Source organism: Podarcis pityusensis (assembly GCF_964106645.2).
Source record: "Podarcis pityusensis genome assembly, chromosome: 7".
Classification (NCBI taxonomy): domain Eukaryota; kingdom Metazoa; phylum Chordata; class Lepidosauria; order Squamata; family Lacertidae; genus Podarcis; species Podarcis pityusensis.
Window position 1 is genome coordinate 58,451,910 of NC_138031.1, and position 20,668 is coordinate 58,472,577.

The window sequence follows — 20,668 nt, forward strand, 5'->3', positions numbered from 1 at the left end:
GGCCCAAGTTCCCCCTTTGTGTTTCATGGCTGAAACCGGTCTCCCAGATGCTTGCCAAGTACTCTAACCACTACACCACATCAACTCCCTCATCTCCGAGTCCTGTCTTTCCCTGGGACTCTTCTGGTGGCACCATTTTGCCACTCAGTCGGTGCAGCATGAGACTTTCAATTCCAGGGTTGTGGGTTCAAGCCCCACGTTGGGTGAAAGATTCCCACATTGCAGGGGGTTGGACTAGATGACCCTTGTGGTCCCTTCCAACTCTAATTCTATAATTCTAAGACTCAGCAACAAGCAGGAGAATACATGAGGAGACTCAGGAGTGTTCCAGCAGGGGCCACTATGTGGCAGCAGAGAGGACCAGGCCTTGGCAGTTCAGATTGCAGGGAGCTGCTGGGAAGCTGTTTCTATAGCAACAAAGCATCTCTGTTGGTTTCCTGTGCTGCTTTCATCTCTTGCAAGAAACTCCTCTTTGGGCCTGGAAAGTTGATTCAAGGAGTCCTAGATGCAGATAAGACTACCGTTATACCAGATTATATGGATATAATCTGGAAAGGGCCAAGATTTACTCCCCTCTCATGTCATGTTCAAGAAATGACTGGAATATTAGATAAGATTTCAAGGAAGAGAAAACAGATTTTTTGGGGGGGAGGGAATAGTAGACAGCTCAATAGCAGAGTATTTGAAAGATGGAAAAGGGCTAAAAGTGATGTTCAAAGGGAAATGATATTAACCATTACCGTGGCAATCAATGCAATTTCTATGTTATCATCTGGTTGAAGTATCAGTTCACTTTTATGCCCATCAGTGAGTATTTTATACAGAGGATTATTTCACTTGCTGTTGCATTCTGATGGACATTTCAATAAACATTTTTAACAGTAACTGGAGAGGGGCAGGGGAAGTAGCACCTGCGGGGGTTTTAAAAGCTTTGCTACCTAATGATCCAAAGTTTTCTGTATCTGATTCGAGTTTCAAAGTAATGTGGCTGGGTGTGACTTGGCTCAGCAGTTTGCATTCTTCACTGTGCAATTGAAAGACTGGCTCACCCCAGTGATATTTCAAAGTAAAACTGTGGCGAGAGGACATGCTGCTATTCTTTCTTTTGATGCTGACACTTTGCATTCTTTTATGGAAAAATGAGTTGGTGGAAATATAGGAAGGGAAAGTAGACTCACGCAGCTAAGCTTTTCTGAAATTTCCTTTCGCACTCTGGATGCAGATTATTTAATGCAAATGGCCCACCGAAATCCTTTGTGTTACATGTTTAAAAATATATAGCTTGGAGCCAGTTGAGCATAGAATCACTGACATCTGCCTACACAAAGGTAAAATGTGTTGGAAGTGCTTTATTTTGCAGCTTGAGGAGCTTGTATTAAAGAAGACAAAAAGCGAAGGCACCAACAGGTAGAAATATCTAGAAAAAATTGCCATTACCTACACATTGTGTCATGTCTGGATGAAAATACCTGCCTTCTCTATCATTTTTGCTCACCCTGATTGTAAAATCCGCACCTGGGAAAGGGTTTGGTCAGATTCTTCAAACCTTGGTTCTTGCCTGGGCATTGGAAAAGCAGTCTATACAAAATAGGAAAGCTATTTATGTGGAGGCTGTCATTGGCTCAGAGTGGAGACAGGTAACAGAATCATAGACTCATAGAGCTGAAAGGGTCGCCCCCAAAGTCCATCTACCGTAATTCTATCTTCTGCAATGCAGGAATCACAGCTAAAGAATCATTGACACTTGGCTGTCTGACTTTTGTTTAAAAATCTCCACTGAAGGAGAGTCCACCACCTCATTGTGAGGTGGTTCATGCCACAGTCAAACAGCTCTTACTGTCAGAAAGTTAAATAATAATAGTAAATAAAAAGTTATTCCTAATGTTTAATCAGAATCTCCTTTCTTGTCATTTGAATCCATAGTGGGAGGCATGCACTGTAACACTGTTATCAACTATAAACCTTGTGGCAACTGGGGCTGCCTGCTTGGTAACTGTTAACATGTTTATTTACAGTGTTATCTTATTCCTGTTTCCTCAGGAAAGTGAGCATAGGATTGCAGCTTTAATGTGCAATTTATTTTTCTAGCGAAAGCCTCAACACTGGAGATTTATGTAAATTTCTCAACAGTTAGAGGGAACTTGAGATGGAAGATTGTTCCCTGCTGAGGGTTTGAATGTCACTCTAACTTCAAAATAATTCTCTTTGTTAAGAGGAGAGTTGTTACTGGCTCACGACCATCACAGAGAGCTTCATAGGCACACACTTGCTTGTAAAAACCTTTGCCAAGCTTAGCAGAATACTGTTGTTTGTTTAAGGTTGTCAGAGTAACTATGGATTTTGCGTGGTATCAAGTAACGCTGTGCACACACCATCCCTTTAAAGCACATTCAAAACACATTATTTCCCTCAAAGAATTCTGGGCACTGCAGTTTGTGAAGGGCTGCTGGGAACTGTAACTTTGTGAGGCCTAAACTCCAGTGCCCAGAATTCTTTGAGGCATAGAATGTGTTTTGAATATCCTTTAAAGGGATAGTGTATACACAGCCATTGCCCTTATGAGTAAATGCACTGAAATCAGTGTGATTAAGTTTAACATGCCCACCTATTACAGCGGGTCAGTTTTGAGAAAATCAGCCACTACCTTTTAAATCTAAAAATGCATTCATAGGAACAATGGAATCTGCCTCATACCAAAACAACCAGTTGCCCCATCTTGGTCAGTATTGTGTACTGAACTGACTGACAACAGCTCTCTGAGGTTTTCAGACAGGGATAGTTCCCAACCCTACCTAGGAATGCAGGAAACCCCCCCCCCCAGTGCATGTGTTCACAAGGGCCCACATCTCAATGGTAGATCATGAGCTTTGCACACAAAAGGTTCACGTTAACACCAAGGTTGCGGGTTCGATCCCCTATGGAATAGCTGCATATTCCTGCACTGCAGGGGGTTGGACTTGAGTGATCCTCAGCATCCCTTCCAACTCCACAATTCTACAATCCTTGCATCTCCTGGTACGTCTGGCAAAGAACTCTGTGTGACAACCTTGGAGAGCCACCTGGGTGGTTTATCTTGTCCAGAATTTGGCTCCCAAAGTGGCCAACCAGAGGCCTTTTGGGAGCCCAGGAGGAAGACATGAACTCAACAGTAACTCCTTCAGCAACTGGAGCTGCTGAAGAGACAGACTAGAAGGAGAAGAATTATAGTAGTTAGGCTGGGGGGAAATGAGAATAAACCAAGAAAGATCTCCAGTTCATGGCACAGAGCACCTGAGGCCTTCAGATAAATATGTAACACAAGCCAAACCTGAGTATTGTCTTAATCTGCTTCGTTCTTCTTCCTTGTGACAACCCTTTTAAAAATATTGCCGGCAATGTTCATAACACGAACAAAAGAAAGGGACGATACCTGTCAACCATCCTAATTACAGATCCATTTTTTGTTCCCAGCCCCAAGCCCCACGCCTGCTGCTATGTCTCACTTATTCATGTAAATTTTGTTTTTCAAAGCAACCGTGAGTGAATTATGAAAAGAGAATGTGGCTTCCCCCCTGTTCTAATTAAAGAAGCAGTGCTTCATTCGTGCAAAGTTCCTCTTTGCCTTTCAGTGGGGGTCTTTTGAGCCCACTTTATATAAGTTGGGAGATGTAAAATAATAATATCGAGCTGGGAGAAGAGAGAAAGGGACGCGGTCTGTCTGTCACATACCAGTTAAATTATTGCCTGTTTATTTATCCTGAGTCGTCAATGGTCATGGTGCTTTAGGATGACATAAGCAAAAAGGCAGGCCCCTGTGGCGACACACTTAAAATCTAACTTTTGACAGATATATCAGAAAGGGAAGAATGGGAATGTGGAAAGTTGCCTTATATTGAGCTAGACCATCTAGCTCAGGACTGACTACACCAGTGTAGAGAAGGAAGGAATCATATAATTGGAAAGCAGCATGAGGGTCATCTAGTCCAACCCTCTGCAATGCAGGAATCCTTTGTCCAATGTGGGACTCGAACCCACAACCCTAAGATTAAGACCCATGCTCTACAGAGGAAAAGTTTGCTTCCTCTGGGGGGAGAGGAGCAGAAAAAAGTGTGGAAGGAAATTATAAAGTAAGATAAAAGGTTAATATTTTAACCTACCTTTTATTTATTGCATGTATATCGCACCATTTCTCCAAAGAGCTCAAGGTTGCGTTCATGGTTATTATCCCCCTCCTCTTTCAATCTCCACAGCAACACTTTCCGTGAAGTAGGTTAGGCTTGGCTGGCCCAAGGTCACCCAGTGAGCTTCATGGCTGAGTAGGAATATGAATCCTGGTCTCCCTGGGCCTAGTCTGACACTCTAACCACTACACAACACAGGCTTTCATAACAGCAGCAGCAGCAGCAGCAGCAAAAACTAAGAAGGCGAAGGAGAGGAAAGCTGTTATAGGAGGAAGAAGTGAATGTAAAAGGAACTAGGAGGAGGGAGGAAAGAAACTGGTGGTTTCGGGGTAGGAATAAGGTACAAGTTGGGTGTGAAGGGAGCAGCAGGGAATTCAGGAAATGGGTAAAAATATTTTGAGAGGCATGTGGGGGCGAGAAGAGCAAAATATAAAAGCCAAAGTCATCTCCACCGAGATGCTTTGGATCAGTAAATTCTATCCAAAATGAGAAGGCACAATACCTCTGGAGGGAATATATTATACTTAGCTTGAGGAAAGCTGAGCTAAAATGCTGTAGCAATGAATCTAGCAATTTCCAAGGGCGGATTAAAAAAACAGACAAATTGGAGGTATCTGAGAATGGTAGACATCTAAAGTGATCTTATGCATACGGTAAATTCAGAAATGACAAAGAAGATTCCACTGTTTATATTAAACTGCTTCCATATAGCAGGTATAGGATCATGATATTATTATTATTATTATTATTATTATTATTATTATTTCAACTTATACACCGCCTTATACCCGGAGGTCTCAGGGCAGTTCGCAACAAGACCACAACATACAAAATCAAAACAAAAGCAGTAATCCAATAACCCTCCCCCCAAAAGCCACATTCTAAAAGGGTGTTGGATGTCAATAAGATCAACCAAAGGCCTGGTTAAAAAGGAACGTTTTTGCCTGGTGCCTAAAGGTGTATAATGAAGGCTCCACGCAAACTTCCCTGGGGAGAGCATTCCATAGACAGGGAGCCACTGCAGATATTACCATATTTTCCAGCTATAAGACGCCCCCATGTATAAGACGCCCCCTATTTTGGGGGGCTCAGATTTAAGAAAATGGAGGGAGAGGGCCCCGTGTGTAAGACGCCCCCTAATTTTTGACAATATTTTTAAGGGGGGAAACCTAGTCTTATACACTGTAATTGATATTAATTGGCTTAAGTCTAAATCAACATAACTAAATAGGCTGGTGTGTTCTTACTATGTTAAAGATTGCACTCAGTTCTTGTTGGGAGGTGTATCAATGCATGGCTTATAGCTTAATGCTGAAAATGCAAAATGTACCTGACTTTAATACAGAAACAACCATTGGACAATGGACCTTTTAATGAACCTGGTGTGAGTTTCTAGTATTGAAAAGTGAAGCCAATCAAGTCTGTGATGCTCTCAAGTTTCACTGTGAACATTCTGCTCAGCTCAACAGTTATACTGCATTTTAAATAACTGAGAAACAGGATGTTGGAAAGCATTTTATAGCAAATGGTCTGAGTTCTGTCCTAGGTATGCACAGAAGTCAGGTTTTGCAAAAGGGGAGAGAACTTTTTTTTTAATTAGCTGCATTTTAGAGCAGGAGATTGACAATTACATTTCCAGATAAATATACAAGTAAAATTATTGCACATGGTTTTAGAGAGAGGCTTGGATGTGGACAGGAAGGAATATTTTATTGCAGATAGGTAAGGAAGAGCCTTGGATATAGACATGATGGGATCTTTTATTCATAGGTGCATATTTTGTGCCACTGGAAACGTGTTGTTTTATTATTGCTCTTTCACTATGCACAAACAACTCACCCCAAATTCTGCAAGTGCCAGGTTGGACTTTGATAATAATACTCTCAAGATGGCATTTCAATGGACAAGTGGATAGGTAATAAATCTAATGATCATCATCATCATCATCATCATCAGTAAGTAAAGTCCTAAAATAGCCCCATTGCTTTACAGCTAATAATTTATATAGCACTTTTCATTGCTTTATAGTTTCACTCTTCACATCAGCTAAGCAAAAGGTCCTTGCCCCAAAGAGCTTACAGTTCCAAATCAGATGGCACTGAGAGGACAGAGGGAAGAGTGGGATTTCTTTTTTGTCCACCCTTCACTACACTTGACATCCAAGGCATACCTGACTTGCTTTCAGTTCACTTAATGCCTGTGATGACATGTATTGCTGTCCATCCAAAGTTAAGTCTGCAATAATAGACTACTTGAGACATGTCCAAATGGAAACTTCCCAGACCACAGTCTGCTTGTTTGGCACTTCCTTTCGGCACTTGCCTGCTAATGGGTGTGAGTGGTGATGCTAATGCACATGGAGTATTTTAACAGTGAGATTTAACTAGGTGTATAATGGATGTAAAATCAACACTGGCTAGAAGCATTTTCACATGTGAGGCTTAAGTAGAATTGTGCTCAGATCAGTCTATGATAAACCCTACATTGGTTAGAGATTGTTGTTTTTTCAATTTCCAGTGGGCTAGCCATGTTAGGTCACTTCCAGATTATTTGTTTGGTGAGCATTCATCCAAATTTGATCTCACAAGGTTTGCAGGAAAGTTAGAGAACATTGGCTAAGTACACATTAACCTGATCATAGTACAAAAATATAGTACTTCTCAACAGGGAATCATTTGTGCTAGTCTGCAATATGCTGCTTTTGCTAGGTACAAAAAAACAAGTACATCGTCTCCATTGATTTTAATAAAATGTCCTGTGTACACAGCCATTAGCAATTGTTTGTCAAGCAAAATGATACTTCCCAGTGTAATTTCCAATCACTTTCCTTATTGCAAAAAGCTCTAATTTTGGTGAAGTGCTAAATCAACTTTAATGGCACAACCTGCATTTGCTATATGTGAATCCTACCCAAAAAACAGTCTGCAAGGGACCTTGGGTTGTTTTTGCTGCCACAGACTTAGGGTGCTTCCAGGCAGAGGGGGCGAGGAGGATCAGTTCACAAAAAAAGGTTGTTGAAATACTGCAAATCGGGTGTTGGCCAAAGGTTTCTTGGTGCTTGTTATCGGGCCCAGAAACATTACAAGCGCGAAGTGGCATCCACGAGAAGCACAAATCCTACAATAATCTGGCTTCACATGTGGAAGCAGCCCTTCCATTTCTTCTTCGTTTTAAAATAAATATTTATTTATTGAAGAAAGTTTTCAGCAATACAACCATCTGCCCCCGGTCCATCCCTCAGTAACTTATAACATCACAAGGCACAAATGAGAGAGAGAGAGAGAGAGGCTTTCTTTCCCTTGTCTGGTGCAAAAAGTCTGCATGCACAGTGGAGCTGCGCACCCTTCACCAAGAGACCTTTCTGGGGAAAAAGAGCCCCCATTCCCAGGAGCTTGGCTTCTGAGAGGCGCGCGCCAGGTGAGCGGGGCGGGCGCGCGCCTCTCCCCGCCACGACAGGTAACCTGGAACCTGCCCTCGCGCCCACACGCCGAGCCTCCGGGCTGGATGAAATTACGCGCCTCTCGCCCTCATGCATAAAACATGGCACGGGAGGAGGGGGAGGCGGCGGGCGACCGCGCGGAGCCCAGCAGTAGAGCCGCCTGTCCCGCGTCGCCGGGCTTCCCCAGAGCCGCCGCCGCTGGTGCTGGTGGGCCCCACGCCCCACCGGCCAGAGAGGAAACTGGGTGTCCTCGCTTCCCGCTGGGCCCGCGTCCCCTGGGCGCGCGGATTTACGCAGCGCTTCGCGCGCCGCCTTGGAAGCCGCCGCCGCCGCCGCTTCGAGCTGCAGCCTCTGGTGACCATGGAGCTCCCTCCGCGCCTGAACTGCCGCTGCCTGCTGAGGAACCGGCCTTGGAGGCGCAGGACCAAGCGGGGGCCTTTCAGGAGTAAGTGCGCCTGCGAGGCGGGCGCTTTGGATTTGGCCTGACTTTCTCCTTCCTCTTCTGCTGCCTTCCCTCCCTCTGCCTCCCTCTCTACCAGACCTGTAAACCTCCCTTTTTTGCACCACACCTGTAAACCACTGTTATCTTCTTCAGTGGGTTTGCTCCAGGAAGATCACCACTTTTATTTTATTTTATTTTATTTTATTTTATTTTATTTTATTTTATTTTATTTTATTTTATTTTATTTTATTTTATTTTATGTTATTTAAAATAGCTACTACCGTACATCTTTAAATTACTATACAGTACTGGATTATCTCACATGTCAAAGTCACTGGCTTGAACAAAAATTTCCAACACCTTATAGTTTTTGAGTTATAGCTCGGTTGGTAGAGCATGAGACTCTTAATCTCAGGATCATGATCATGGGTTCAAATCCCATGTGGGGTGAAATATTTGAACCGGGTGATCCTTGTGGTTCCTTTGAACTATTCTGTGATTCCGTGAAAGGGGGGGATGAAAATTAGGGAAATGTTATATACATGCACAATGCACTTTTTAAAGCAATTTTTTTAAAGCAATGTGGGCTGAAGTCACTTGTGACTGGGCCCCTTCCGGGATTATGGGCCCTGAAACTTCAACTTCATTAGTTTCATAGCACATCCTCCCTGATCAACCCCCATTACTGACTGCCTTTTTGTCTGCACAATGGAATTTAATTCCATTAGCTAACTTGATGAAGTGGCTCAGCTTCTTAACAGCATGGAAGAACATGCTGAGTAGTCACACAATTAATTGGATATCTATTAATTAAATGCCCATGCTCTGCCCCTCACTAACTTTACAAGGAAGACAATCAAATCAGGGAAACATTTTCAGATGATTCCGTTGTGCTTAAGTAGTCTAAACCGATGAATGATTAGCAGGGCTGGCCCACCCCTGAGGCACATTGAAGCAGCTGCCAGAGGTGGCAGAACCTCACTGGGGCAGTGCCACCATGGGTGCTTCCACCTGCTGCCACCCCATCTGGCTCCAGAGAAGCAAGGAGAAGGGGCAGCGGCAGGTTCTGGCAAGCTCTTGTGAAATCTTGCTGCTGCTGCTACCACTTCTCCTCATGGGTGCCACCTGAACCTGGAAGCCATGCAAAAAACCTAAGCCACACGGCCCCAGCTACACCTTTCCCTTTCACCTTAGGCAGTGAAACAGGTCGGGCTGCCCCCTGATGATTAGGCCTGGACTGCTAGGCTGTAATTCTACTAAATAAGTTGCTGCATTCATGCTTTTGCAAGCCTTGTGTGATATTTTAAAGACTAGTTGGGATTCTCTAGCAGAGTGTTCTTCTGCTTGTCAAGAACTTATCCAGGTTGAGGTTCCACAGCACAGAACCCATTTAAAAGCAGTGCACCCAAAACAGAGGTGAGCAGTAAAGGGGTAGAGCCCATGCGCCTGTGTGTGGAGCTTACAGAGAAAGCTATGTTGAGGTGTATGGCATTTGATGTGCTTAGAATGTCCCTGCCACCAAATCCATCCATCTATAACGCTTAGGTAACACAGATAATCCTTACACAGTTCAGACTTCAATTGGGACGCAAGCACAAGGAAAGGGGCATATGACAACTAGCTGACTACAGCTGTAGTGTGCAGGTTAAATCACATGCACAAACACAAATATATGCTACATATTATTAAGGAATCAAGCGTGGAAACATGTACCCATTTTGCAGATTGGGCTCTCTGAGTCCAATAATTTATATTCCAATGGAAACAAGCCACCACCTTAGTCCTATGGAGAATTAGGTTTGGCTAACTCTGCGTAGAACTTAATTGCAACCCTCATACAATACAGCCCCCCTGGATTTTTGCGGTCAGATAAAAAAGTTTGGGGAAGACTGTAGCTCATTGACAGAGCATCTGCTTTGCATGCAGATAGGGCTGGGAGATACTCTTGCCTGAAACCCTGGAGAGTCAGTGTTCTCAATACTGAGCTAGATGGACCATTGGTCTCACTCCATATAAGTCAGTTTCCTATATTCCTATCGAAAGTAGGAGAAAATGGAAACCTGTGGTTCTTGCTTGGATCATAGCAAGGCTGATTCTATGCATGCTTACTCAGAAGTAAGCCTCTTGTTGTTCCTCTGGCTTACTCCTAATGCTTGCAGTGCCCTTTTCCCACCAAACCCACTGCCAAAGCCTGCTGATGGCACTTGACGTTTCCATCAGAAAGCAAAAGAACAGTAGCAACAGCGCTGCTACACTTCACCAAAAGGTGAAGACCTCTCTGCTTTTAGCACTGCCCTGATACTTCAATTCAGTGGAGTTTTTTTTTTTATCTTTGCTAACAGAATATATTTCCAGGCCTGGTGCAAATGTCACATCACACTACTGATCTCTTAAACCAGGGCTCCTCTCCTCTCCCCCACACATCCTTCACTGGGGAAAACTAATACAATTAGCTTCAAATTCAGTTTGCTAACCAAGTTTAGCAGAAGTGTAAAACATGCCACATCATGGTTGATGCTGTCAAGAGATGAGAAGATGCTGGAAGATGCATGCTTCCTTATTTTCTTATTTCCTTGCAAAATAGGAAATGGGAAGCTGTGAAGTAGAAGAGGAAAGTGTGGCCCTTCAGATGTTGCTAGACTCTAAATCCCATCAGCCCCAACCCTTATGGACAACTGTATGGGGAGGTGATAGGAGTTATAGTCCAACAACACCAGCAGGGCAACAGGTTCCACAGCCCAATTTTAGACAGAAGGGCATTCTGCATCAGGCCCACTTTTATCAGTGGGTACCCACAATACACAGGTGGCCTGTGCTGGTCTGGTGCAGATCATTGCTTATCCAAATGGATAATATGTATGTATGTGCAGCCAGCTATCCTTCTCTTAGGGCTGCTGAGAGAAGGGCTGGTGGCATAAAATTCTCATGCATGCATAGAGGTGATGGGGAGGTTGTGAAGGGTGACTGGATCAAGCCTCAAGTCATGGCAAAAGCCCTGTAAAATGTATTACCAAGTTGGGTAGGGATGAGCTGAAAATGAGTGACCCACATCCCAGTGAAGTCAGTAGCAGTGCTTCAGCACAAAACTATTATTCAAGGCACAATTCCCCCCCTCCTTTTGCCTTAACTTGATGAAGATACACAGGTTCTTCAAACTCTTTAGACAGGCAGCTATGTGCATGTTTAATAAATGGATAACCTGTCATCCTTCCTGCCCCTCTGGCAAGGGGACAGTGAGTTAGGCTGTAATGTTTTTTATATCAAAGGATGGCTACTTTAGATCAGTTTGTATGCTGCATGACAGTCTTAAACCCTGATGAAGAGAACAAGCCAAATGTTTTTGTTGTTTTCTTCAATATTGGAACAAGATTTGTGGAGAGGGACATCAGCACCTTTGATTTGAGAAGCTGGTTAATGCACACAACAAGTGAAAAACTGTAAATGAGGCAGTAGCTGATGGGCGAAAGCAGGTTATTTGCCATGACAGCCTGGCTTAAGCCTGAGGCAATCATTTGAGTTGATACTGTGAAATATACAATAATTGCAAGAACCAGCATTAACCTACTTATCCACGGTTAAATGTGATGCTGAAAAGACTTTGGGGTCTTGCAAACCTTGAGATGGAAGGGCAGCGAGGTGGGTGGATGGGTGTGGATTGGCTGCTTTATAAAGAAAGCCTCAATTGTTTGGAACTGCAGCGCTGGCTGCAATTTCATTGATTTCCAAACATGTAACCCAGAAACGTCAGACAAACCTGTAATAAAAGACTTCTAAGAAGAATGCAAATGTGCTTTGGGTTCCCTGTAATTGCTTGTTTTTCTTGTGTTCTTGTGACAAATGTAGGCTGGGGAGGGACCACAGCACATGTTTTGAATGCAGTTAAGTTGCAGGTTCAGTCCCTGGTGCCTCCAGCTGAAAATGTCAGGTATCAGTTGATGGCGAAAGGTCCAAGCCTGAAAGTTTGAAGAATCTGATGCCAAGCAGAGCAGACAGTAAAAACCTGGCCTGGTATAAAGCAGCTCTCCCTATGTGCCCTTTTAAACTTATTTTAATATAGAAGCTACTTAGGAACTGGATGGACCAAACCCACAGATGAACTCTTCAACCATCATATTTCATCTGCGTTGTCATGAGCCCTGTGGGGATGGTCAGATGCCAAGGAGGAAAGGGAAGAGCTTGGAGAATTGCAGCCAGAGGACCCAGGGGAGGTTCCTTGCATGATGGAGGAGCTGAAATTGGGCATCAGGGGGATGTCTGATCTACCCCATCTCCAATGCCAGCAGTGGCAACATGAACAAGCCTTGCATAGCTGCTCAGAGGAGTGCTCATATGATTGCCCAGTCCCAGGATGCTTGCTGCGCAAATAGCTGTGTCTGCCCCCTACTTTAAAATGAAGCTGCAGGGGGCATGTTGCTTGTTGGATCAATGTATTTGCTAGTGCCGAGGCATGTATTCTTCCCTGTTGTGTACCTGCTGAACCTTGTAACCTGTACTATGCCTTATGCACCAATTTGATTTGAGCATTATCGTCTTTAGCGGAACTTGAGCTGGGAGTTGCAAATTTTCATATTGCAGTGAGAGCCCGGACAGGTGCAGTTTTTGTTGATGAGTTAGATCCTTTAGACCTATATGAGTTGTCATCAACTTCTAAAATAATGCACATTGACTGTTCATTGTTGTTCAGGCTCTCCCCTTTTAACTATTTCCGAATAAACAAAATGGAGACTTTAAAATGGATCTGTATATAATCTTCCTTTGCCCCATCAAGCCAAATGCAACCCATTAGCAATGTATGGCAAGTCACAATGGACTTTCTGCCTAGGACTATGAAATGGCAGGCCAAATTGCATGGCTGGATGGACTGTGGTCAGTTTGGCGAGTCACAATTTCTGTTGGGCTCCTTTTAAAGTGTGCATTTGACTTTGCAGATTCTGCCATTATCACTCTCTTTTTCCCTAGAAGCATTCCTTCCTCTGACGAGGCTGCTCACATTGCATTCAGCCTCCCTTGAATAGGCTTTGTTACTTTAGATTCTCTTGAACCCACAGTAGTGCATAGGGTGGTTGCTATGACAACACAGACTAACAGTTTTTACCACCCTTTGAGTAGCTAACAGGATGAATATGCCGTGTAGCTAAAGGGAAACTCATTGACAAGAATAGCAGCTCAATAAGAGGTTCTCAGATATTCCTGCAATATGGTGTTGGCTTCCCTGAAGTGATATTTAGTATGCAATATGGGGAGAACTTGGTGTGTAGCTAAATGTTGCAACACACCTAAATTATCAGTCATTTCCTTTTTGAGTCTTACTACAAGCTTCACTTTCCTCATGTACAGTACTTGCATTTTGTTCCCTGGTGCATTTAAATGACTGGAAAACCAGCTAGCCTTCCTGCTTTCTTGTTCTTCTCTTCCAAATTGCCTTTACTTTGTTTCAACTCACACAACTCCACAGCTACAGTTGCGAATGAAGATATACGAATACCTTCCAAACAAATCATCCCATCGTGCTTTTAGGCTATAGTGTTGCAGCAGTAAGGCAGGGAGGGTGGGTAGTGGTGGGGAGAGATTCCATTATTTAAAATAAACTGGAAAGTATGGGCAGTATTCAACTACCACGCTCCATCCGTTCAGGGATTTCCTCTTGTGCAACAACATTTTTTGGGTCTCCTTCTGCACACCTTCACTAGAGGGTTGAGGGAACCCCCAGATCAGGTTTAGGGGAAGGAGAGAGAAAGGAGGGCTCATTGCACAAGCAGAAATCCTTGTGTGCTACATTGGCTAGAACCCTCTGCAAGGCTTTGATTGTGCTAGAATACTTGTCCATCTCTTTCAGGAAACATATTATCTCTGCTCTCTCTCTTGCAGCCTTGATAGGCTGGGGAAGGAGAGCCAGCTGTAATGGGGTCCAAATGCAGATCTATTGCAACTGTATGGCCTTAAAGTACAGTGGTACCTCGGGTTAAGAGCTTAATTCATTCTGGAGGTCCGTTCTTAACCTGAAACTGTTCTTAACCTGAAGCACCACTTTAGCTAATGGGGCCTCCTGCTGCCGCTGCGCCACCGCTGCACGATTTCTGTTCTTATCCTGAGGCAAAGTTCTTAACCCGAGGTAATATTTCTGAGTTAGCGGAGTCTGTAACCTGAAGCGTATGTAACCTGAAGTGTATGTAGCCCGAGGTACCACTGTACTAGGAAAAGAGCTGTGCTTTCCCCAGGTCTTTCAAGTCTGAGGAGGTGCCTGAATGAACTTATGTGCTAGTACAGAGCCAGCACAAGTCTTTTAACAGGACAGAGATAGCATTGTTTGCTCTGTTAAAGATGCTTATACCAGGAGGTGGACAGGAAGAGCTTGTCTCTGTTGGCTCTGCCACATGTTTTGTGACTTCCAGTATCCCTGATCATGGTATCCTGCTGGAATGGGTCTTGGATCACCATGCTTTATTTATTTACTTCATATATATGTTAGAGATATGTTAATTTATATTAACATATTATGCTAATCCATGATTTGTTGCAACCATGGTTTGCTTCACAAACCGTGAGTCATCTGACAGATGAGCAAGCATGACTTGTTTATTCAAAGCTTGATTTGTTTTCACAATCCTCTTGCTGTATGTCTCTGTAGCTTGATAGGTGCCTGTTGTGGGGTGGACAAACAAACCATGGTTAAGCAAAGCTGTTGGGCTCAGACATACTGCCAAACCACGGTTAAAGCAAGTCATGTTTCCTAAGCCAGCAACAAACCACATCATAGTTTGTTGGTATTGTTACTCTGGTGGGCTGGATTTTCACTTTCAAACAAACCATAGTTAGTCTGAAGAATCCATAGCTTAGCTTAGCATTATGTGCAAAATCAGACCACAGTCTAAGTTGGCATCGTGCAGCTTCCTATGCTAGAAAAAATGTTTTTTCTTTTTTCTTTCTTTCTTTTATGAATTCATTAGAATTGTAGGATTTTATACAAATTGTGGTACACAGCAGAGACATGATGACTGAAATGCTCTTCTAACACAATCAAAGGTAATGTACCAGAGAACCAAATAGAACATTAAATGTCAGTATCCAACAAAAAGAAAATTAACCAGAAATATAATATTGTTTGAAGTTGGGTCTAGGGGGCTTAAATTAGTGAATGGCTCAGCTGCAGATGAGGTTGAGTGAAACTGTAGAGGAACCATCTGTAGTGATAAATTTTGGCATTTAAAATTCAGATAATCATTCTTCGTTTTAAATCACTTCTGTTATGTTTTATCATGTTACACATAAGCTCAGTTTTATAAACGGTACAGGAAATATCATTATGATATATTTTTACAGCATTTGCATGTCACAGGCAGCCTCTGTGCTATATTCAGATCATATAGAATTCAGATCACTAAAGAATCTAATTATGGAGAACTGCTGGGTTTACACAGCTGTCACTTAAATTCTAGGTTGGTGCTTTTAATTTAGTTCACCCACAGTGAAAAAGTGCATTGCTGATCTATTTTAATATCTTTTGGAAACAAACAAAAACAGCAGTATGTAAATTGACTCAGTGCATTCTCCACCCAGTCAACTGGATAGCGTGACATTTGCTCTTTTGCTGAAATCTCCAGTGGCTAGCTCACTCTTCTGTAAAATGGGTGACATATTTTTCTGCCATATATATTTGACCTAGTTAAGTAGATTACATTCAGAACAGGAAAAAAGTGATGGCACAAGCTTTGATGTGGTGCCTCCGCTATATAGTAGATGCCAAAACATCTATATTCAAGGACGGCTATATATACATGGAGCAAATCTTCCGAAGTATTAAGTTCAGATATTTCAGAAGGCAAAGAACAAGGGCAATTTAAAACCCAAAACCATTGAGGTCTGTTTAATGCCAAAGGCTTAAGGGGCATTCCTGAGGCCCTGCTATGCCAAAAAGCAGCATAATGTAGTTAGGATCCTATGTACTTCCTGCAATAAAATGATCAGTAAAACGATAGCATTTTAAGCAGGAAAAAAGATACCAACACCAGCAGACACCCCTACAATGTATGTGGTATCATTCATGGTGGTGCACACTAACAGTGTTTGTACATTAGACATGCATACGTGGAACCAAGGAACACATGGTGATAGCAGAACGGCCCCATGAAGTGACTGCACCAGCACACTCACAAAATTAACTGAACAAAGAAAACTGCTGTTAGCACTACTGTGGCTCGTGAGCCGGGCAGTGGACACGCTTTAGAGCTCCCTGCAGATAGAGGCTGAGTTCCTTCCCATTACAAATGCACTTGCACACCAGGGTGTTATTGTGATGATGACATCTATTTAGATGGTGCTTTTGTAATAATGTGTTGGTTCTATTTGTTAGATACAACAAAGTGTGTGTGTGTTTGTGTGTGTGTGTGTGTGTGTGTGATGAAGAAAAATAAACTAGGGCAGAGGAAGAAGGAAGCTTTAATATTTTTTAATCTATATTGTCCACTAAGTGGCAGTGTGACTAGGCTCCAGAAATGAGTTCTTTTGTATCTGACATGGCATGCCAAAAGTGAGAAGCAAGGAATAAGGGCTACACAATGGGAGGAAAAAGGTGATTGATGTAGTGGAATATAGTGGGAACATAGTCACTGCTCCACTGTCATGCAGCGATAAAACATTTGCTATGCCCTGAGTCCAGCAAAAAAAGAAAACAAGTCTGTCTGGCACAGAGAATGACTATGATTGCACTACAGCAGGGCTCCCAGTTTCATGAGGGTGTCCTGAGGTAGAATTTTCAGTGCATAGCAAAAATCCCAACACAATGATTGCTGCAGTAGCATCCAAAAACATTTCCCCATTGCTGCTGGAGGTGCTAGTGGCACTGAGCTGGCCCCCTACAATGTTCGCACCACACGCAGCCTTGAAATGTAGGCAGAGAAGATGCATGGAGAGATGGACCAAGGCAGGACTCGCAATGATTCAGTTTCATGTTGCTGTAAATGCCTTTCAGCCACCACTGCACCAGTGATCTACAGTAATGCAACTCTATACTCCTGAAATTCAATAGCATTGGGCTGCAATGTGCTTTCGTTTACGAGATGGTACTGCAAGACGTTCCCTGCTTGCTTTGTCAAGGATGACACAGGAACTTCACCAGCAGTAACCACACTTCAAGCAGCACTGAAGTTCTAGATCAGGGATAGGGAATCTGTAGCCCTCCAGATGTTTTGGGTACAATTTCCATCGGGCCTAGCCAGCTTGGCCAATGGCCAAGGATTATTTATTTAGTCATCTCAGGAGTAGCACTACAAGACACTGGAAACTCTGTCTTTCCCCAACCAGCAAGCCTTGGGTAGTCAGGCCAACCTACCTTCCCACCTGATGGTGCTGTTAGTGAACACCAGGTCAGAACAACAAAACAACACTCTGTTGCAGCATGACTGCTGATGAAAGAGCTGCCTGTAAACTGGTGTGTATTACTGAGACCTAGGTGAGAAAGATTTGACTCAAGCTTTCCCCATTGGTTACTTGTTGCAGGCAGCTAGGTGGGATCATATAACCCCAATTCTTAAAACACTTCACTCTTTGTCTGTGAGCTACTGGGTCCAGTTCGAACCATTGGTACAAGTGTACAATGCCCTATAATTGGTTCAGAACCCATGCGCTTAATGGATAGCCTCCTCCAATACCAATCAATCAATGCTTTGAGATCAGCCAAGGAGATCCTGCTTAAGATCCTGGCAATGGACATAACCCGTGGTGTGTGATGACTTGAGATGGGCACTTCTTGGTGGCAGCAAGCACCTCAACTGTGGAATTTCCTGTGTGATCATCCTCTATGTTGTCATGTTTTAGATGTCAACTGAAAACATTTTTGTTCGTTTTGAGACATATTTTTTCCTCTGGGTCTTAACAGTTTTGTTGTGCTGCTGTATCATGTTTTCTTATTTTAGTTTTCTAATCATTGTGTACAAGTGCTGTTATTTACATTGTTCACTGCCCTTGTCTCCATTGATAGGAAGGGTGGTATATAAATAAAACGAATAAAGAATAATATTCTGCCATTTCTACCTGTTCGCTTAAGTACCTCTTTCCATAGTTTTTGGAACACTTTCCGTAACCTTTGTCTTGAAAGAAAATGGCTACAGTGCTATGCAAAATTACTCTGCCATCCCACTTGGTTTGAGGCAATCCTGGGTTCTGCTGCAAGATCTCTTTTTTTGCTGTGACAGATGAAAGCAATAGAGGAATTCCAATAAAATATGAGCCTTGGATGTGAATAAAGATCACTAAAGCAGTTGTTTCATTGCTGAACATCTATATGCCTTGAAGAATCTGTGGATATATAGGGTTTACAAGCTACTGAAGACAGCGCTTTGTTCTTGAAATGTTAGTAAAACTTTGTGAATGGGAGAAAGGCCAGTGTTGAGTCAGGTTTCATTTGCACTCATTATGTGTTTGTTCCAAAAATATACAGCAAAATGGCAACAGAGGCAACAGTATGAAAATTCCTAGGTCCTGTTACAATTTAATGTGACCAAGAAACAGAGCCCAGGGTGAAGCTATGTTGGTGAAGTGGCTGGGCTATGCAGAAAGAACAGTTTCAGCTCAGTGGCTTGCATGAATGTTGTGATGGATCAGATCAATAATCCAGCATCTTGTTTTCCGCAGTGGGCAACCAGCTGCCTATGGGAAACCCTCAGGCAGTACATGATGGCAATAGGCATTTCCTTTATTTCTCATCAGCAAATGGTATTAGGAGACGTGGTGCCTGTGATCGTGGATGTAGTATGTACATATAGTAGGATTAGCCCGATCAATTGGGAGTTTGCTATAGCTCTTCTAAATTTCTGAAGAAACCTGTTGAGTTTGGATTCATTTGCTTTTTCCTGGAGTACATATATGGTGCAATAAGTAACTGAGGTTGACAGGGTGACTGCTTTCCCCAGTGGTGGGAAATGTTTCACATTCCAAGTTGGTGGTTTGGCATCTCAGCTTCCATTCATATAAACTTTCAGCAATTTTCAGCTGTGCTATAAACAGCATCTGCTTGGAAGCCTAGGAGCTTCAAATGCCTGAAGGAAACAAAAGTTGCTGTGGTGTAGCATCTGTGTCTGCTGCCTTTGTTCTTCACTGATATAATTTAGGACATGTCATCTTCTTTCATCTCCAGAAGGTTTTATTGAGAGGAGAAAAAGCTAGCACGTGTCTGCTATTTAATTTGAAGATTTTATATTCTTTGTGGTCTGGCTTCTTATTTATGTTTACTGGCTATTACATAGGTCATAGCCCGACAGATTGTTATAGATGAGCCAGCATACTTATCAGTAGAGATGTGGTAGCCGGGACAGGGGAACGGTAAAAAAAGAAACAGGTAAACTTTCCCTCCTTGTTTATTTCTAACTACTTTATATCATGTTTTCCAGTGGAAAAATATTGGGGGACACTGGAAAAAGTGTCTATGAAAAGCAATCTTTTTTTAGAATGATTGAGATGCTGTTAAAGTTTTTTTTTAATCAATCAAAACAATAGAGAATGGTAATTGTGACATATGTAACTGTCAGAATGGTGATTGATTTCTCCACCTAGATGATGCTGCCATCTTCGTAAGAAGAGCATGAATTGCTGCTTGTCTTCTTCCAAAGGCCTTTGGTTTGATTTGGAGACAGTCAAGCCAAATATTCTGCTTCTGCTGTCATGCTGCCTTTGGTCCTCCCTTCTGGTCAAACCTATCACCTATTCCTCATTGGCACAGATACCCTTCTGTGGGTTGTTGTTGTTTTTTTTCCAAGCAGCTTATTGTCCAGTCTTGCTGGAGAATAAAAATAACAGAAGGTGTTAGAGCAGAAACTGCAAAAGAACTGTTGTGTATGCCAAACTTAAGAGGAAAAATCTGAAATGTTGGGTGAGAATTGAGGTCTAACAAATACCCACAGAAGAAAGATGTATTGAACTTGATATATTCATAATTTTGTTTATACAAAACTAGGCATCCCCCTGAAATTTCTGGTTTTTTTTAATTTGTAAAAAAATAAATAAATCTTGTTCCCCCCCATAGTTTCAAAATTTCCAGTAGTTTTACTTCTCTATTTCTTGCGCTCACAGTTATTTGAAAGATGAATTTTAATACAAAAAAGGAGTTGAGTAATTATCTTTCACGGTGAAACTTCACTTAGGATAGCTGTCAACCTTATTGGAGCTCATTTATTTATATCCAGATCGATAGGAATTTCTAGAATTGGTCTGGCCTATAGTCCCCTTTCTTATGTGACAAAATGCCTTTCCAACTCTATCATTGTCCTTCCTAGTGAGTAGTTTTCTTAGGTGCAGAACCCAACATTTTTCAACTGATGGGGGTTTAGGCTGTTTCTTTTGAGTAGCCTAAGGCAAATCTCATTAATATTCTGAAAGAAGGGAAATGGAAGAGAATATAAAATCAAACATAGAATAAAGCACATATATAATACAACATGCTTACCCAATGTACTGTTTTATCTTAAGATATTGGGAGGGGGGAGTGCAAGGCTATAAATTTACTAATCCATTTAAGGTGGGCCTTTGCACTTTCAGCCAGAGAGGAAAATAAACTCTTGAAGCTAATTTATGCATTTGATGTGTTTGTTTTAGCTAATGTGAATAGTGTGGTGTTAAAAGAGAATAAGACCACAC

At 42.5% G+C, this 20,668-nt stretch overlaps 1 protein-coding gene across 1 annotated transcript in view; it reads left to right on the forward strand.

The window, feature by feature from the left end:
- The first annotated feature begins 7,841 nt into the window (after positions 1–7,841).
- The window catches only part of RIPOR2 (RHO family interacting cell polarization regulator 2), a 94,334-nt gene continuing 81,507 nt past the window's right edge, over positions 7,842–20,668 (forward strand). Inside the window, exon 1 of the mRNA XM_081014125.1 lies at positions 7,842–8,044. Within this exon, the coding sequence (XP_080870251.1) occupies positions 7,960–8,044 (85 nt within the window). The 5' untranslated portion in view covers positions 7,842–7,959. The remainder of the gene's footprint in view (positions 8,045–20,668) is intronic.